The sequence below is a fragment of the Capra hircus genome, chromosome 13 (genome assembly GCF_001704415.2).
Source record: "Capra hircus breed San Clemente chromosome 13, ASM170441v1, whole genome shotgun sequence".
Classification (NCBI taxonomy): domain Eukaryota; kingdom Metazoa; phylum Chordata; class Mammalia; order Artiodactyla; family Bovidae; genus Capra; species Capra hircus.
The window spans coordinates 23,674,229-23,693,969 of record NC_030820.1 but is presented as its reverse complement, the minus strand read 5'-3'; the positions used below and the strand labels follow the sequence as shown (position 1 = coordinate 23,693,969).

Below are 19,741 nucleotides of genomic sequence, written 5' to 3'. Positions count from 1 at the left end.
TGCCATTTTGAGCCTGTGGTTTTCTGTTTCACACAATAAATAGACACTAATTTTATTTTTAACACCTGGAGGAGGTATCTATAAAATTCTTCAAACTGGTTTTAAAATATCAGACTGTATTACTGTAATATGATGGAACCAGAGAGAATAACTGAAAACATTATTCTAAGTTTCTAAATCATATCCTAAAGATACATGTATCGGGGATGATTTTTTTTTTGCACTTCTATTCTTTTTCCAGCTTTGAGGTATAACTGACATGTAACATTGTATATTTATCATAAAATCTGCTCACATTCATAACTTACCACCCACCCTAGATCTTTAGCTTAAAATGGGAAGGAAGGAAAAACATACATGGTCAAGCTTATTGAAAGATGAAGCTGAATAATAAATAGAAGCTGCTTGGTGCTAGGGAGGGGGAGGAATTGCATTTCTCAGCTGGAAGGATGAATCACGGAGGTCTGTTAAGTGGGAGGCATTGCAGAAAGAAACAGTTTTAAGTTTAGGTGGTGTTTGTATTTATCGTATTGATGCAGCACTCCGGGTTCAAACAGGAGATAAAAACCTCACCAGTGTTTGAACAAGCAACAAATATTTCTTGTTTCTTTAATGTTGTTATTTATTTGTTTTTGGCTGTGCTGGGTCTTGGGTGCTTTGCGCTGCTTTGTCTAGTTGCGGTTGGCGGGGGCCACTCTTTGGTGAGATCCATTGGCTTTTCATTGCAGTGGCTTCTCTTGTTGTGGAGCGTGGGGTCTAGGCATGCAGGCCCAGTAGCTGTGGCTCCCAGACTCTAAAGCACAGGCTCAGCAGTCGTGGCACATGAGCTTAGTTGCTCTGCCGCATGTGGAATCTTCTCGGGCAGGGATCGAACCCATGTCCCCTGTGCCACCAGGGAAGTCCTGTTTCTTGTTTCTAATTAAATAGTAACAGGATTTTTAGTTCAATTTATAAAACCCTCTAAGCAGCATTGCAATAGCAAATGTAGCTTTGACCCCGAGGGCAGAAGAGTAAATGCGGACAGAGCTAAGAATTTAAAAGGTCCCCCACTCCCACCAAACGCTGAGATTAAGACCTCTTGGGAGAGAATGTGGCTGGTGGTAGAGACGCTTGCCAGAGGGTGCTGGCCAGAGCTGGTCCATGGGGCATGACTTGTTGTGTGGCCATGGTGAACTTGGTGAAAGATACAGACAGGCCAAGGTTTTTTATGTAGCTGGGAAATCCAAATAGTCATTCCTGAAGGTTCTGAGCCCTCAAAAGTCCTGCCTTTTCGGGGAAGTTGGTTGTATTTTTTCATTAATCTTTCCTATTGAATGTGGAAATGCTCAGAGTCACTCCAGAGAATCTCCTAAGTTCCAGACGTAGTCCTTGACTCCACTGTGTACCAACAACCTGCTTTCCTGATGATCAGAATTAATCACTTCAACCAGTAGTGTGCCCCCTTTCTCTGCCTTTGGTTTAGTGGTGTAAGGATCACACGGTGGTCAGGCGCCAGTTCAATTCACTCTCATCCATTTCAGTAGAACCATTGTTGTGCTTCCCAGTACAAGCAATCTCCCTTTGGGAACTAAGACCTCCAAGCCAGTAGGTCATAAAGTTTCTGGGAAAGGAAGCAATGATTTCAGGGGTGGGTTATGAGGTGTAATAGTGAGAGGCGCCTCTTGCATTTTTACCAAGATTCTTGGACCTACAGCTGTGGGAAAGATGGTCCCATGTGCTGAGTGAAGGAGAAGAAGAATATCTCTCCCACCATTTCTGCATTCTTGGCTGAGCCCTCCCTCCCCCCATAATAAAAGACAGATTAACTGGAGAAAAAAATAACAAGTTTAATAACATCTATTACTCCTGTGTACAAGGGAGATATCCAGGAAAACGGAGTAACTCCTTGAAATGGTTCAAACCACTACCTTAAATAGAATCTCTACCTAAATACAAAAACAGATGTTGGGAGCCAGTTATGGAAAGTTCCAGAAAAAGCGCAGTAAACAGGGGGATGGTTGTAATGCTGCTTTAAGCTCATGCCTTCTCCATTGATAAGAGTTTCTAGAAATTTATGCCTAAAATACTGACAGTTCTTACTGAGTGGAACTGGCAGAATCTGAGCTTACTTGAAGGTTGCATCTAACTTTTTAAAAATAGTTTACTTTGAAATAATTTCAAATATACGGAAAAGTTGTCAGAACAGAACTAAGAACTCTTCACCTAGATTCAGTTCCCAACATTTTCCCATGTTTGTTTTCTCTCTTCTTCCTCCTCACCCCCGCCTCTGTACACACACACACACACACACACATACACACACACACTCTCACACTCACCCAGACATTCATTATCATCAGTCTTTTTAGAACCTTCTGAGAGCCTGTTACAGACATGTTTACCATAAAGTGTGAATTTCCTAAGCATTCAAGTGTGTTTTTCCTAAAATGGATACTTTTTCCTGCATGACCAGCACACACTCTCAAATCAGCGGATCCACACTGCATGGCCCTATCGCAGCCTCCTTTCAAGCTGGGCCAAGAGTACCAGCAATGACTTTTTTTCCCTTTCTGATCCAGGATCCTATCTAGCAGTGTGCGTTGTCTTTAGCCATCCTGTCGCCTCAGACACGTCCGACAGGAAGAGTTCCTCAGCCTCTCCCCACTGTTCATGTCCTTGACACTTTTTTAAAAAAAGTACAGACCTTCTGTAGCATGACCAGCGCTACCTGGGTCCATCTTCTGTTTCCTTATAACCAGACTCAGGCCATGCGTTCTTGGTAGGAGTGCCACAGAAGTGAAGCTGCGTATTCTCAGGGCATTAGTTGAGCCAGGGAAGGTCATTCAGTCTATTCCCTCATTGGTGCTTTAACCTTGACCTTGCTGGGTTGGTGTCTCCCAGGTCTGCCATAAATTCACCATTCTTCTCTTTGTAATAAATTACTATTTTGTGTGTAGGGAGTGTGTGTGTGTGGTAAGTTGCTTCAGTTGTGTCCAACTCTTAGCGACCCTGTGGACTGTAGACCGCCATACTCCTCCGTCCATGGGATTCTCCAGGCAAGAGTACTGGAGTGGGCTGTCGTGCCCTCTTCCAGGGGATCTTCCGGACCCAGAAATCGAACCCATGTCTCCCATCTCCAACACTGGCAGGCAGGTTCTTTACCATTAGCACCACCTGTAGGGCCTAAGTATTACAAAATTTCCTTTTCCTCCCCTGCCTCCAACTTTATTGAGATATAACTGACACAGAACACTGTAAGTTTGAGGTATACAGTGTGATGATTTGGCACATTTTTATATTGTAAATAATTATCGCAATAAGGTTAGTTGAAACGTTCATCATCTCCCATAGTTACTTTTGTGTGTATGAAAACATTTCAAATTGACTCTCTTAGCAACTTTCAAGTGTACAGTATAGTATTATTAACTGTAATCATCATGCTGTACATATATCCCAGTGCTCATTCATCTTATAACTGAAAGTTTTTACCCTCTGGTGAATATCCCCCCATTTCCTTTACCCTCAGCCTGTGGCAACTGTCTCTGTACTCTCTGTTTCTATGAGTTTGACTTTTTTAGATTCCACATATAAATGCAATCAAACAGTTGTCTTTCTCAGTCTGCCTAATTTCACTTATGTAATGGCCTCAAGGTTCATCTGTGTTATTGCAAATAACAGGAATTCATTTTCTTTTTTCATGACTTTTCGCTGTGCACACATATGCACACACTACATTTTCTATTTTTTGATGTTTATTTTTTATTTATCTGTCTGTTTGGTTGCACCAGGACTTAGCTGAGGCTCGCAGGATCTTCGATCTTCGTTGAGGCCTGAGGGATCTGTAGTTGAGGCATATGAGATCTTTCAGTTGTGGCATGTGGGAATCTAGTTCCCTGATCAGGGATTGAACCCTGGCCCCCTGCATTGGGAGCATGGAGTCTTACCCCCTGGACCACCAGGGAAGTCCACTACCTTTTCCTTATCCATTCATCTGTCAGTGGACCCCTGGATATTGTGAATAACATCGCAGTGAACGTGAGAGTGCAGGTAGCTCCTCGGGATAGTGGTTTTGTTTCCTTTGGATATATGCTCAGAAGTGAGACTGCTGGATTATATAGTAGTGTTGTTCAATTTTTCAACAAAATTTCCTTTTCCTAAGCAAACTTCCGCTGACGAGCTGCAGCCTTTCAGCTAAGCTTAACCCTAGCTGCCGCTGATGGCTTGCACCCTGCCCCATCACCTCTGTAGTGGCTGCCCACTAGGTTCTCTATTTTCACCGTGCTTTTCTACGTTTACTAGAGCATCTCATTCTCATTTGGACTGCTAGATTCCTGTTTTATTCAATAGGCTGTAATCTGATACTTTCATCATTTATTTTGATGCTCAAATTGTCCCAGATATGGCCAGTGGGAATCTCTTCAGTCTAGTTTCTGTCTCTATCATTTTTTTTTTCACTCTTTCCCAACTTTTTGGAATAACAAGATGTTCCAGGCTCATTTTATGTTTTTGTTCTCCCAGCTTTGAAACCAGCCATTTTCCCAAAAAGCCCTGGTTCCTTTTAATGCAGAATGGTATTTTAAAAATCAACATCTGTGTTTTTGGTGTGTTCATTGCTCCTGGGGTGTCATCGCTTCTAGGTTCTCACATTGGACAGAACTAGAAACAAATGTCCATCAGTATGTGCACACGTACGTATGCACATATTTGTACCTATCACTATTTATCTATGCACATAATTATAAAAACCCTGCCTTCATACCCAAACTTCCAGTTCTGTTACATTGTCTCAGGGTATATCCTATTCTACTTCTTTTTTATGTTTGTAAATTTCATTTCTGGAACTGGAGAACTTGACTTCTGTCGTCTTCAGTACATTTACATATTTGTTCAATTTATTCAGTCTCCCAGCCATGTTGCTTTGTTTTGTTTTTGCTCCCACCACTAGGCATACAGGATCTTAGTTTCCCAACCAGAGATGGAGGCTACTCCCTTTGCATTGGAAGCCCGGGGTTTTAACCACTGGACCGCCAGGGAAGTGCCTGTGTCCATCTTTTTAAAAGTGCATCATCTGTGCACTGGCTTTGCCCTCTGGCTGACCCCCTTGTGGTCACCAGACAACTGTGCCAGTTCCTGGCCTCATTTCCACATGTGGCAGTGTCCAGAGTCACAGACGGGACCTCTCCCCTGGTGCTCCTGTGTAAAAAGCTTTACATGCCCCCGACAGGCCTTTTCTCCTATCACGCTCCTCAGAACCGAGTCCCACTCCCACTCCTAAAATACCTGCCCAGAAGATTGGGATCACTGCGGTGGGCTGAGACCACACAAGTGTTGCCCTTGATACTGGGAATTTCCTCACCCTTCCCTGAGTTCTGTAGGAGATGTCTGAGGCTCTGCCAGCAGTAAAAAGAGGGAGATTGCCATGGGGTACCCCCCGTCACGGTCTGCTCCACCTGGTCAGCAGACAAGGGAGGGTAGATACATGGATGCCCTCTCTACAGAGGCTGCACTGAAAAGCCTGGGAATGTTCCTTAGGCGTTCCTGGTTCTCTTTTTTTAGCTGACATTTTAGAAACCAATGCTTGTGGTAAGTTTGGTCAAATTGACAAAGGACATCTAGAAACTTGGCCTTCTTGTTATGGTTTGAGATGTCCGTTATTAAAAGTCTGCAGGAGGATTTTACAAAATACTTCTTTTCGCTTTGATTTGGTGGGGGGTAACTGAGTTTAAAACCAAATATAATAGAGTGGTGTGATTATCTTAAAGAAGTAGTTCTCAAATTTTTTTGTTTTGTTTCGGGATCTCTTTACAGTCTTAAAAATTATTGAGGCCCTCAAAGATCTTTAGTTTATGTTTTACTTATTCATAGTTGCCACATTAGAAATTTTAAAGGAGAAACGTTTGAAATAATGATAAACCGATTCTGTATAAGTAATCTATTTTAAAGAAAATTGAGCTCTTTTCAAGACAGAATCTTTAATGAGAATAGTATTGTTTACATTTTTGCAAATCTTTTTTGCCTGGCTTAATGGAAAATAGCTGAATTCTCCTCTCTGCTTCTGCATTCATCGGTCATCCAGGCACATAACCTGTAGCTTCTGGAACTCCACTGAACACTTGGGAGAGAATGATAGGAGAAAAGATAAATCCAATCGTAATAATATTATGAAAATAATTTTGACCTGTGGATTTCTTGAGTGTTCTGGAAACTCCAGGAGTTCTCAGACAACATTTTCAGAACCTCTACCTAAAAGGAATTTTGCTTGCTATGCCCACGCATGATTTACAATAACCTCAAGCAGCAGCATACATAAAACAGTGGATGAGAGTTTAAAAGGAGGCTCATAAATTGGTCATGTCTCAGAAAATGGAAGTCAGATCAGTGTAGCAATGTGAGATAGTTCAGAGAATCTGAAAATCCAACAGAGACCTAGGGAAAACCCCAAATCATGAGTAGATAATTAAGTGGTTTTCTCATTTCACCAATCCTTTGAATCTTTAAAATATGATTTACACAAAATATGTGTAAATATATATCACTGCTGCTGCTGCTAAGTCACTTCAGTCGTGTCCGACTCTGTGCGACCCCATAGATGGCAGCCCACCAGGCTCCCCCATCCCTGGGATTCTCCAGGCAAGAACACTGGAGTGGGTTGCCCTTTCCTTCTCCAATGCATGAAAGTGAAAAGTGAAAGTGAAGTCGCTCAGTCATGTCTGACTCTTAGCGACCCCATGGACTGCAGCCTACCAGGCTCCTCCACCCATGGGATTTTCCAGGCAAGAGTACTGGAGTGGGGTGCCGTTGCCTTCTCTGAATATGTATCACTAAATATATCTTTAAGGTAATATCTATTATATAAAGCACATTTAATCTCCCCTCTCTTTTATTTTTCAGATTTACTATTTCAGATGATTTGAAGGTTGGCTTTTTCAGCACAGACCATGCCACTCAAACAGATTCCAGTGAGATTTTGCCATTGAAAGAATTGAGCTTAGCTACACAAAATCTAGTGCAGGTAAATTCGGATTTATTTAGAAACTCCTGAGATAATTTGTATTATTTGCCTTCATGTTTCTTTCCTTGACAAAAGTGGAATGATTAACATTTTAAAAATGTTAGCATCTTCTATAAACTGAGGTGGATAACAGTTGTGTGTGTGTTTTAATGAATAGTATAAACAACTACTTCAGGGCATGGCTACCCACTCCAGTGTTCTTGTCTGGAGAATCCCATGGACAGAGGAGCCTAGCAGGCTACAGTCCATTGGGTCGCAAAGAGTCGGAGACAACCGAAGTGACTGAGCTTGCAGCATACACGCTGCTTCTATCTGGGGCTTCCCAGGTGGCCCTAGTGGTGAAGAACCTGCCTGCCTATGCAGGAGACATAAGAGATGTGTGCTCCATCCCTGGGTTGAGAAGATCCCCTGGAGGAGTAAATGGTAACCCACTCCAGTACTTTTCCCTGGAGAATCCCATGGACAAAGGGGCCTGGCGGGCTACAGTCCCTAGGGGTGCAAAGAGTCGGACACAACTGAGGCCACTTAGCACGCACCCACTACTATTTGCATCCTATTTATGTCATATATGTTAACTTTTTTTTTCTTCCTGGACTGCATGGTTTGCAAGGTCTTAGTTCCCTGACCAGAGAGAGATTAAGCCTGGGTTCTGACAGTGGAAGCCAGGGTCCTAACCACTGGGCCACCAGGGAAGTCCTTATGTTAACTTGTTTAGTGAAATGTTTTCTTACTCTCTCTGTAATTCTTTTGCCATCTGTGAACATTTTCTGTTTAGGATACTTTAAAAATTTTATAAAGTATTTTTGGCATGTAGAAAAATGTTGAGAATAATATAATGAATAACTGTGTCACCCATTGTCAGGGAGGAAGAAATTTTCCTCTATCCCCCTAAATTCTTCTGGCTAAGCTAAAAATTGAATTGATATGAGACAGATGAACAGAAAATCCAACAAAAACTTAAGTACCATATACATAGGGGAGACCCAGGAAAATTGAGTAAGTTGTCTAAATAACCAAAGGTCTCACCTTCAGGTAAAGACAGAAGAGGATGTTGAGGGTAATGGTATGGGACTTCAAGGAGAGGAAGGCAATTCACGTGAAGATGGAAAAGCAACTGTCTGTAAACTAACGTTTGCTGGGCCTGCAGAGACAGTGAGACACAGAGAGAAACTTTAGCACAATTTGCTGGGTTCCTATCTGTCTACACACCTGTTGTTTGTCAGTTGCCAAGTTGTGTCCAGCTGTTCTTGACCCCATGGACTGCAGCACGCCAGGCTTCCCTGTCCTTCGCTGTCTCCCAGAGTCTGCCCAAGTTCACGTCCACTGAATCAGTGATGCCATCCGACCATCTAATCCTCTGTCTGCACACCTAGTTCATGTTATAATACAGGTATCTACGATGCTAACTCCCTTCCTGAAGCAGGTCCTCCATCTCATTCTTTTAGGAAGTTAGGGGAAAGTTTATGGGTTCTTCCTGAGTCTTTGGGTCCTTAAAAATAATCAGCCTAAATAAATACTCTTGCCAAAGAAACAGTTTGTGATGGCACATTTTGCTCACTATACACCTTTGTCAAATCTGATGCATATGTCCGTGCTAAGTCGCTTCAGTCATGTCTCATTCTGTGCGATCCCATGTGTGAACAACTCTGTAGCTTGCCAGACTCCTCTGTTTATGGGTTTCTCCAGGTAAGAATACAAGAGTGGGTTGCCATGCCCTCTTCCAAGGGAACTTCCTGACCCAGGGATCAAACCCTCATTTCTTAACGTCTCCTGCATTGGCAGACCAGCGCTTTACCACTAGCGCCACCTGGGAAGCCCCAAATCTTAATATTTTATCATATTCCTTTGGGACTTTAAAAAAACTTTTTTTGAAGTGGTGCTTCTGTGGTGGTCCAGTGGCTGGAACTCCAAGCTCCCAATGCAGAAGGTCCAAGTTCGATCCCTATTCAGGGAACTAGATCCCATGTGCCACAACTAAAGACCCAGTGCAGCCAAATAAGTTTTTTTAAAAAATAAAATAAGTAAATAAAAAATAAAATAAAATTTTATTGAAGTATAGTTTATTTACAGTGTTGTGTTTCTTTCCTCTATACAGCAAAGCCTTGGTGCTTTTTTTGATTGTAAAGAAACAGAACATTTCATAGACATCAGATATTAAGAGTCATTATTAAAAGTACTAACCAATAAAGCAGTGACATAGAGTGGTATACTACTGTAAATAGTATTTTGCTTCTGCTTTTTCACTTAGTAACATAACTTGGAAATCAGTTATATACATTGGTGCATAAAGAGCTTCTTCATCGATTTTACAAGTACATCATACCACAAACTGGCATCATTTATTTAGCTATCCTCTCCTGATGGACATTTTGGTCATTTCAGATCTCTTTATCACGATGAATAATTCTGTACGTACTCACATGCCAGTAAATCTGGGGTGTAAATTCTTAAAAGTGAAACGTCTGAGTCAGAGGATGCATGCATTAGTCATTTTGAAGGCTGTTGCCAAATTGCCCTGCATAGAAATTATACCAATTACACTCCCACTTTGGAGGGTGTCTCCTTTCCCACACGCTTCCCAATGTATTGTATTTTTTTTTCTTTTTTACTGCGTTCTGTGGCATGGGGGTTCTTATTTCCCAGACCAGGGATAGAACCAGTGGCCCCTGAAGTGGGAGTGCAAAGTCTTAACCACTGGACCGCCAGGGAAGTCCCAAGGGATAACTTATTCTCTCTGGTGGCTCAGATGGTAAAGAATCTGCCTGCAACATAGGAAACCGGGGTTTTTCGATCCCTGGGTCGGGAAGATTCCCCTGGAGAAGGAAATGGCAACCCACTCCGGTATTCTTGCCTGGAGAATTCCATGGACAGAGGAGCCTGGCGGGTTACAGTCATAGGGTTGCAAAGAGTCAGTTGTGACTGAACAGCTAATACTACTATGGGAGGAAACTGCTGGAAGCCTCCTTTCCCTTCCTCCATCAGCATCTGTTAGTTCTGCAGATTAACTGGAGTTCCCCAACGCATGTGACTCTGGAGATGCAATCTTAGATTCAGGACAGGCCCCTGACCAGGTGCCCAAGTTTTCTGCCCAGAACCAGGCCAGGTGTTGGAATCTTTACACAGAGTACCCTTAAGCTCTATAATGACCTATGTTTTCCCACTTTTAGATTACTAAATCCCTACAGGTGGATTTTGGGTTCCTCAAGCAATTGATTCAACTGAGATTTGAGGACCGTCTTAAAGAGGAATCTTACAGACTCTTCGCTTCTCTACGTGACAGGATCATGACCATTGAAAAACATTACCAACAGGTAGAAGTTCTCTCATTTCCTCTGTTTTAAAAGTAATTAATTTTGTGGATTAATTTTGTGTTTAGTTGTGTAGGCACTACAGTTTTTAGCTTGGCAACTTATGAGGGTAATTTAATTTGTATATGTTGTCTCTAATGATAGTTACAGGGCTTCCCTAGTGGCTCAGATGGTTAAGAATCTGCCTGCAATGTGGGAGACCTGGGTTCAGTCCTTGGGTTGGGAAGATCTCCTGGAGAAGGAAATGGTAACCCACTCCAGTATTCTTGCCTGGAGAATCCCCGTGGACAGAGGAGCCTGGCGGCCTACAGCCCATGGGCTCACAAAGAGTCGGACACGACTGAGTGACTAAGCACAGCACATGATGGTTACATAAACTGTGGCACCTATAACTTTACTATGTGCAGGAACGTTTGTGTGTAGCCTGTGTACAAACTCATTTAAGCCTCACAACTAACCTGATGAAGTACATACAATTATTATACAGATGAGATCTGTATTATACAGATACAAATGAGGAAACCAAGGCACAGAAAGGTTAATTCACCTGCTCAGTGTCACTGGTTAAGAAACCACTGGGGTTTAGGTTCTAGGTCAGACAGCTTCATGCTTGAGTTCCAGCCTTTAACTGTAATTTTATATGATGTTATTTGTGCTTTAATGGCTCTGCAGAAGCCAAAGACATGAAAACTCTCCTCTTCTGAGCAATTCCCCAAAATCTTTGATCATGTTAGCATATTTATCTGTCATTAAAAATGGGCATTAGTGTTGCTTTTCTGCAATAAAATAAAATACGTGTTGTTGGCCCCACCATTTTTTTAAAGTATTTTTAAAAATATGGACCATTTTACCAGACTTTTGGACTCAGAGGGAGAGGGAGAGGGTGGGGTGATTTGGGAGAATGGAAATTCTAACATGTATACTGTCATGTAAGAATTGAATCGCCAGTCCATGTCTGACGTAGGGTGCAGCTTGCTTGGGGCTGGTGCATGGGGATGACCCAGAGAGATGTTGTGGGGAGGGAGGTGGGAGGGGGGTTCATGTTTGGGAATGCATGTAAGAATTAAAGATTTTAAAATTTAAAAAAAAATAAAAAATTAAAAAAAAATAAAAATAAAAATAAAAGTCTCTGTTGAATTTGTTACAATATTGCTTCTGTTTCTTGAGGGGGAGGGGGTTGGCCCCAAGGCATTTGGGTTCTTAGCTCTCTGACCAGGGATTGAACTCACACCCCTTACATTTAAGGTGAAGTCTTAACCACTGGACCATCAGGGAAGTCTCCCGAGAAACTTTTAATGCATTTCCTCTTTAAGTCCCCCAACAATCCTCAAGTGGAAATCCTGTTATCCCTACCTTACAGATAAGGAAATTTGCTTAAAATGTAAGCGTGCTTAAAGTCAGGCAGGTTAAGTTCTTGCTTAATGTCAGAAAGATGGTAAGTTGCACAGTGACATTGAAATCCAGTTCTGTCTGATTCTGAAGCCCACTGATTGTTTACACTCCATGCTGGAAGCAAAATTGATAACAGAATCAAGAGTATTTTTTAAATATTTTCTATCTTTCATTTTTATACATAACAGATAGGACTAAATAATTTGATTAATCAGAAAATCTATTTCTGCTTTATTGACTATGCCAAAGCCTTTGACTGTGTGGATCACAGCAAACTGTGAAAAATTCTGAAAGAGATGGGAATACCAGACCACCTGACCTGCCTCTTGAGAAACCTATATGCAGGTCAGGAAGCAACAGTTAGAACTGGACATGGAACAACAGACTGGTTCCAAGTAGGAAAAGGAGTATGTCAAGGCTGTATATTGTCACCCTGCTTATTTAACTTCTATGCAGAGTACATCATGAGAAATGCTGGGCTGGAATAAGCACAAGCTGGAATCAAGATTGCCAGGAGAAATATCAATAACCTCAGATATGCAGATGACACCACCATCATGGCAGAAATTGAAGAAGAACTAAAGAGCCTCTTGATGAAAGTGAAAGAGGAGAGTGAAAAAGTTGGCTTAAAGCTCAACATTCAGAAAACGAAGATCATGGCATCTGGTCCCATCACTTCACGGGAAATAGATGGAGAAACAGTGGAAACAGCGTCAGACTTTATTTTCTTGGGCTCCAGAATCACTGCAGATGGTGATTGCAGCCATGAAATTAAGACACTTACTCCTTGGAAGGAAAGTTATGACCAACCTAGATAGTATATTGAAAAGCAGAGATATTACTTTGCCAACAAAGGTCTGTCTAGTCAAGGCTATGGTTTTTCCTGTGGTCATGTATGGATGTGAGAGTTGGACTGTGAAGAAAGCTGAGTGCTGAAGAATTGATGCTTTTGAACTGTGGTGTTGGAGAAGACTCTTGAGAGTCCCTTGGACTGCAAGGAGATCCAACCAGTCCATCCTAAAGGAGACCAGTCCTGGGTGTTCATTGGAAGAACTGATGCTGAGGCTAAAACTCCAATACTTTGGCCACCTGATGCGAAGAGTTGACTCATTGGAAAAGACTCTGATGCTGGGAGGGACTGGGGGCAGGAGGAGAAGGGGACAACAGAGGATGAGATGGCTGGATGGCATCACCGACTCGATGGACGTGAGTCTGAGTGAACTCCGGGAGATGGTGATGGACAGGGAGGCCTGGAGTGCTGCGATTCATGGGGTTGCAAAGAGTTGGACACAACTGAGCGACTGAACTGAACTGAACTGAACTGAGTTGCTTAACAATACTGTGTTAGTTTCTGCTGTGCAGCAAAGTGAGTCAGTTATGTGTGTATACACACACACACACACACACACACACATCCCCCTTTTCAGATTTCCTTCCCATTTAGGTCAACACTGAACTTTTGTTGCCTGTGCTATACAGTAGGTTTTCATTAGTGATCTATTTTATATAGAGTAGTGTATATATGGGGGCTTCTCAGGTGGCTCAGTAGTAAAGAATCTGCCTACCAATTCAGGAGATGCAGGAAGATGCAGGTTGCATGCCTGGGTCAGAAAGATTCCCCTGGAGTAGGAAATGGTAACCCACTCCAGTCTCCTTGCCTGGAGAATCCCATGGACAGAGGAGCCTGGCAGGCTATAGTCCATGTGGTTGCAAAAGGGTAAGAAAGGACTTAGCATCTAAACAACCACAACAACTAAGACACTAAAAATCTGTGATGTGAAGATGAGAGAACATGGTCACATTAACTGTGGTTTTTTATCCATACACACTCTCTATTGCTTTGGTTAAGTGTAAGTGAAAATGGAATGTGTTGTTTTAGGTGGAAGCACAAGGGAGATTATTTTATAGTGAGGTTTCAAGAGAACGTGATGATTTGAATGGTGGATACTTAGTGCCCCCCTCCCCGACCCTCTGCCCCTTGTAGGTGTGATAATTATATTTGGAAATACATTGTGGTACTCTTTGTATTTATTTTTTATTTGCAGAATGAAGAGAGCTTACGAAAATGCTATAATCAGCAGCTGGCCGATGCCATAGGTACTATCAAAGGAATGTACCAGGTGAGTTTAGAGTGCTGTCAAGGGGCGAGAGCAACTTGATATCCTGGGAGTGCCCAGTATGGGGCTCATTGTGGACTGTTAGTTAGCATTTTTTAGCTTTCAAGATCTGAGTCCTTGATCTTCAGGTCACCAGAAAGGGATCAGGTCCTCAGCTGTTCATGCTCACTTTAAATTGACCACTTGATGGTGACAGAACTTTCCAGAGACTGGAAACTTCCAGTCGGGTATCTAGCACACCTGGGCAAGGGATGCAGTTTGCTGGGTGAGCATGCAGTTCAGCAGAAGGAGGTCAGGGAGTCTCCAGAGAAAGTTCATCAGGTCTGTAGTAAATCCCAGGGAGCAGTCTCGGATCCTCAGTGGAATAACTTCTCCAATGACGGGGACACTTCTGTCTGTCAGAAACTGAGCGTCCCTCTCCTACGTGATGGGGAAATTCATCATTTCCCATTATTGTATTTTCCTCTTAGTGAGGACCTTGAGATTCTCTTAGTTTCTATAACTATCATCTTGTCTTTCATTGCGGTATATTTCCGTAAAGAAACGTTGTTAATTATGTATTTGGCTGCATGCTGTCTTATTGCAACATGTAGGATCTGTTGTTGTGGCACACAGATTCTCTAGTTTGGGACTTCTAAGGGGAGGAAGTGGGAGCTTCCCAGGTGACACGGTAGATAGGAATCTGCCTGCCAATGCAGGGAACACAGGTTCCCTGGATCAGGAAGATCCCACATGCCATGGAGCAAGTAGCCCCTGAGCCACAACTCCTGGAGCCCACGTGCTCCGAAGCCACACACTGCAAGCTGTTAAGCCTGCGTGCTGATGTGCTGAAGCCTGAGGGCCCTGGAGCCTGTGCTCTGCAACAAGATAAGTCACTACAATAAGAAACCCGGGCGTTGCGACAGAGTAGTCCTGCTCGCCGCAACTGGAGAAAGCCCGAGACCAGCACTGAAGACCCAGTGCAACCAAAAATAAATAATTTTTTATAAAGGGGGTTGGGGGAGGAAGGAAATGGAGATGGAAAAGCAAATGTTTGGTAAACAAATGTTTGCTGGGCCTACTGAGACAATGAGACACAGAGAGGACTCTGATCTCGAGGCCCTGCCAAGTTTCCCCCACCACACCTTGTCTATATTTTTTTTTTACAAAATATGGAAAAAGTCCCTTTATCTAAATTCCTTAGGCAGCTAAGGGGAAAGTAACAAGAGAAACTTTCTGAGTTTTTGTTTCTTAAAAATAATTAGCCCAATTAATCCTCGTGTCAAAGGGACACATTTTGGGGATGGCAAATTTTGGTCGGCTACAATTTTCTCCTGCCATTTCTTCATTTCTTCATTCATCTCTGCCAACTGCACTGTTGGAGCACTTAGTAAAATGTTAAATAAAAGGGATGACAGCAAGGATCCTTCTTTTCTATTTTTACGTCCTTATTTTTATCTAATCTTACAGGGAATGAATATAGCATTTCAACATTACACACAACACTTGCTATAGGAACTTTCAGGCCATTTCTTTTACTATATGACTTGAAAAGATCACAAATGCATTTTAATTTTGTAAAATGTGGGGTTTTATGAATCTATTGAAGGGCCATATGATTTTTTTCCTTGATCTCTTGGTGTGGTAAAATTACTTACTTAATTTTTATTTGAATGTTAAGTCAACCTTCCTTTCTTTGTATAAGCCCAGCTTGATCATGATGTCCTTTTGTTTGTCTCTCAAATTTGTTTCTGAACTTAGTGTGTTTATAGTTTGCTTAGGATATTTTAAATCTGTGTTCATCAGTGTGGTGAACTGTGCTTTTCTTTTTTGATGCTGTTCTTATTGGGTTTGGATATCAGGATTATGGTAGCTTCACAAAATGAGTTGCAGGATATTATCTGCATCCCTGGCAGCATCTGTGTAAAATTAGAACTATTTCTTCCTTAAATATTTTAAACTGCCAGGAAAGCCACCTGGGCCTAGCGGCATTGATTGATGGATATATTGACATATTTTGAAGTCCCCATTCAATTTCCTTAACTGATTATGAGACAATTTGGGTTCTGTATTCTTTTTGAATCAGATACAGTGAAATATTATTTGTCTAGGGCGTTTGTCTTTCCTTTAAACTTAAAACTTTGTTGAAATAAAGTCTTAATATGTATCTTACTGCTCTCAAATATTTTAATCCCACTAACCCTACTGTATGTTTTTATTAGTATCACCTTATTGTCTGTTTTGATTGAGTTTTTGGTTTTTTTTTTTTTTTTTTTGGAGTGGAGAGGGCACTGCTCTGGTCTCCATTGTGGTGCTCAGGCTCTTCCCTTGTGACTTGCAGGGGATCTAGTTGCCCTGTGGCAGATGGAATCTTAGATTGCCAACCACGCATTGAACCCTGGTCTGCTGCACTGGAAGGCGGGTTCTTTACCACTGGATCGCCAGGAAGTTCCTTGATTAAGTTTTAAAATATCACTTACTATGTTTTTTATGAAACGAAGTCCTATGTTTGGCTTGTTTGGTTACTTTTTAATGGTTCTTGCTCTATACCTTAGCTCATCCTGCTATTTCTATGCATATATTTCAATGTATGTGATCGATATTCCACGTCTTCCATCTTTGAGGGTCTGATAAGTACTGGCTGTCGCTCATGATATGTCGTTTACTTTCGGGTTTCATGGTGTTTGATTGCAAGCTCATATTTCTATGGAAACTCTTTGAGGCCTGGAATAGAGGTGAGTCTCTACAGAGAAGATTCCTGTTTGCTTCTGTGAGACTCCTGTGTCTGTGACCACCTTAACCTAATTTTCAACTTGAGGCATTTTAGACCACCCAGATGTATGAATGTGGGCCATCTCAACTTATAAAACTCAGAAGAGATTTTCTTCCCTCCTCCATACTTGGAGCCAAGTTTCCAGATAGGAGGCGATTTCACTTTCCCTCAGGTGGGAGGCGGTAGAGGGTTCAAGGTGGTTGCTTCTAATTTGTTCTCACACTGAACAGATCGCCCTTTGGCGTCTCAGCCTTCATGAGGTGGTCTCCTATCGTTGGGAATCCCCATTTGGAAGGGACCTTTGGGATGCCTTTTCTCTGTGTCCTCTAAAGACATGTAAACCAAAGTTTAAATTTTTACCTGGTTTAGTGATGCCCTGGAGTCCAGGCCACCTTCAGTGTTCCACATACTTCTCTGGATGCCTGCATTCACTTAATTTTGGCCTAACTATTCCTTACTTTGTCAGCTCATAGAAGCATTTTACCTATAGTATCCAGATTTTTTGTTGTTTACAAAGTAAAAGTCAGAATAACATGCTTTTTTAAAACATAATTTTTTAATTTTTTTTTTCTTTTTAACTTATTTATTTTTGGCTGTGCTGGGTCTTCCTTATACACTTGGGCTTTCTCTAGTTGCAGGGGACTACTTTCTGCTTTCAATATGCGGGCTTCTCACTGTGGTGGCTTCTCCTGTTCCAACGCATGGGCTCTAGGGTGCTCAGGTTCAGTAGTTGTGGTGTGCAGGCTTAGTAGTTTTGGCATATGGGCTTAGTCGCCCCTCTACACGTGGAATCTTCCCAGATGAGGGATGGAACCCAGGTCCCCTACGTTGGCGGGTGGATTCCTATTCACGGCACCACCAATGAAGTCCTGACTTTTTTTGAAACGTTTTATTTTTTTCCAGACTATTCACTTGTTTACGTTTATTAAAGTATAACTGCTTTACAGCGTTGTGTTAGGGTCTGGTATACAGAAAAGTGATTCAGTCACATATATGTGTATATATGTGCATGCTCAGTCACTAAATTGTGTAGGACTCTTTGTGACCCCATGGACTATAGCCCATCAGGGTCCTGTGTCCATGGGAATTTCCCAGGCAAGAATACTGGAGTAGGTTGCCATTTCCTTCTCCAGAAACGTGCTTTTATAAGTCTTTGTGTCTTTAACAATTTCTGGGTCACTAATAAACTTTTAGTGTGTATCAAATGCTCAAAACATATATGGCAGAATAAGTGACTATTACTGGCGTGCTGCGATTCATGGGGTCACAAAGAGTCGGACACGACTGAGCGACTGAACTGAACTGAACTGAACTCTTTTCTATATACTTTTTGTATGTCTAGGAGTAGAAAACCCTGAAAGGATTAGATGCTTTATATGCATCAGTGTTTCATAAACATGTGCTGGTTAAATATGCTTAGTCAACAGTGTATTAACTGTGGTTCATTGGTTTATCTAATTAAAGAATTATTTTAAAGATATGAAAGTGATTCTTTGAATCTTTGCTTTGGCTTGTTGGCATCACTTTGATCCATGACCTCAGACAGCTTTCCAAATCCTGGCCACCCAGTTTGTTAAGGCTTAGTCATAAGAAAGAAGAGTTGAAAAAAAAGCCTGGATACACACACTTTTGGTTAAGAGGGAACTTTTGTTAATGTGAATGACTCTCTGCTGCCCTCTGGAGACCAGTTCAGGATACAGGTCCAAGTGATTTTGCAGCTGTGGAACAAGGTTTTAAATCTATTTAAGAAGGCAATGGCACCCCACTCCAGTACTCTTGCCTGGAAAGTCCCATGGACGGAGGAGCCTGGTGGGCTACAGTCCATAGGATCGCGAAGAGTCGGACATGACTGAGCGACTTCGCTTTGGCTTTTCACTTTTGTGCACTGGAGAAGGAAATGGCAACCCACTCCAGTATTCTTGCCTGGAGAATCTCAGGGATGGGGGAGCCTGGTGGGCTGCCGTCTATGGGGTCGCACAGAGTCAGACACGACTGGAGCGACTTAGCAGCAGCAGCAACTATTAAAACAAGTTCTTGTGTGCTATTATAGTACCTTATTTTCAGATAAAAGAAAATGTTTGTTAAAACTTGCACTTTATTTAGCTTCTTTTGGTCCTGGAAATGTATCAGCTCTGAGTCGGATAGGAAAACATATTACTTTAGGTCCCTCAGACACTGAGGGATTTAGAAGCAAACAAAACCCTTTAGAGATACTGGAGGAATAAAAGCTTGGGAGACTGCCACTAGCTTTCAAATCAATAAGCAATTTTCCCAACATCATTTATTGAATATCTCCGCCTTTTCTATTGATTTTTGATGTTTTCTGCATGTAAAATGATAAACTGAGGCATATTAAATTTTTAAGAGTTTGAGCAAAAATAAATAAGTTATGGGGTTGTATGCAGAGGGCTAAGGAATGAAGTCACTACTTCCTTATTGGGTATTTTTTTCTTCTGGAGGAAAATTCGGGCTAGATAGAGAGCCTTAGGGAACTGAGTGTTGAGGGGACTTTGGAGGAGAGGGAGTTGGAGGGATGTTTACACCGAGAAAGGACACAGAGGAGCGGAGGGAGGCCTGCGTAACCTATACATGCGTCGTTCTGTACAGACCTGATCTCTTTGACTCTGACATGGCTGGGCCTCCAGTTCTTTGTCGTAGGCGGCACTGGTGATGGAGCATTAGTTATAGAACCGTGAGTGGCAATGCTTGGGGAAACGTCCTCCTTTTCCCAGGGCAGATAATTAACGACAGTGAAAGCAGCTATCTATCACTTAGTGGCTTATTTACGATGGCCCAGGCACCATGCAAAGTGCTTCATGTGCTTTTATATTTCTGCAGAAAGACGAAAAAGACTCGTTAGGCTCAAATGGATTGCAGGAAGATGTAAATTTTAATACCTAAGTTTTTATCCCAGTGCCTTCCTTTTTGGTGTGACTGTGATCAGCGTTCAGAAGGAAAGGTGGGTGGGACTAACCCTCTTCTTCCATGAGTCCTCACTCGAATACTTGGATAAGACCCTAATATCTCATGTCTTCTCCCCTCTGGCTAAGCCACCATCTCCTGGAATGAAAATCACTATAAGTTGACTTCAAATATTCTCCCACGATATCTTCCTCATCAAATAATCACATCTTTTTTGGTAACTTTGAAGAGATCGTTGCAAACAACTCTTAGTTCATTT

The 19,741-nt window shown here is 42.0% G+C and overlaps 1 protein-coding gene across 1 annotated transcript in view; it reads left to right on the top strand.

Moving 5' to 3' along the window:
* The window catches only part of C13H10orf67 (chromosome 13 C10orf67 homolog), a 35,827-nt gene that overhangs the window by 7,471 nt on the left and 8,615 nt on the right, over nt 1–19,741 (top strand). The window contains exons 2-4 of the mRNA XM_018056852.1: nt 6,871–6,991; nt 10,159–10,302; nt 13,737–13,811. Coding sequence (XP_017912341.1) covers nt 6,871–6,991; nt 10,159–10,302; nt 13,737–13,811 — 340 coding nt within the window. The remainder of the gene's footprint in view (nt 1–6,870; nt 6,992–10,158; nt 10,303–13,736; nt 13,812–19,741) is intronic.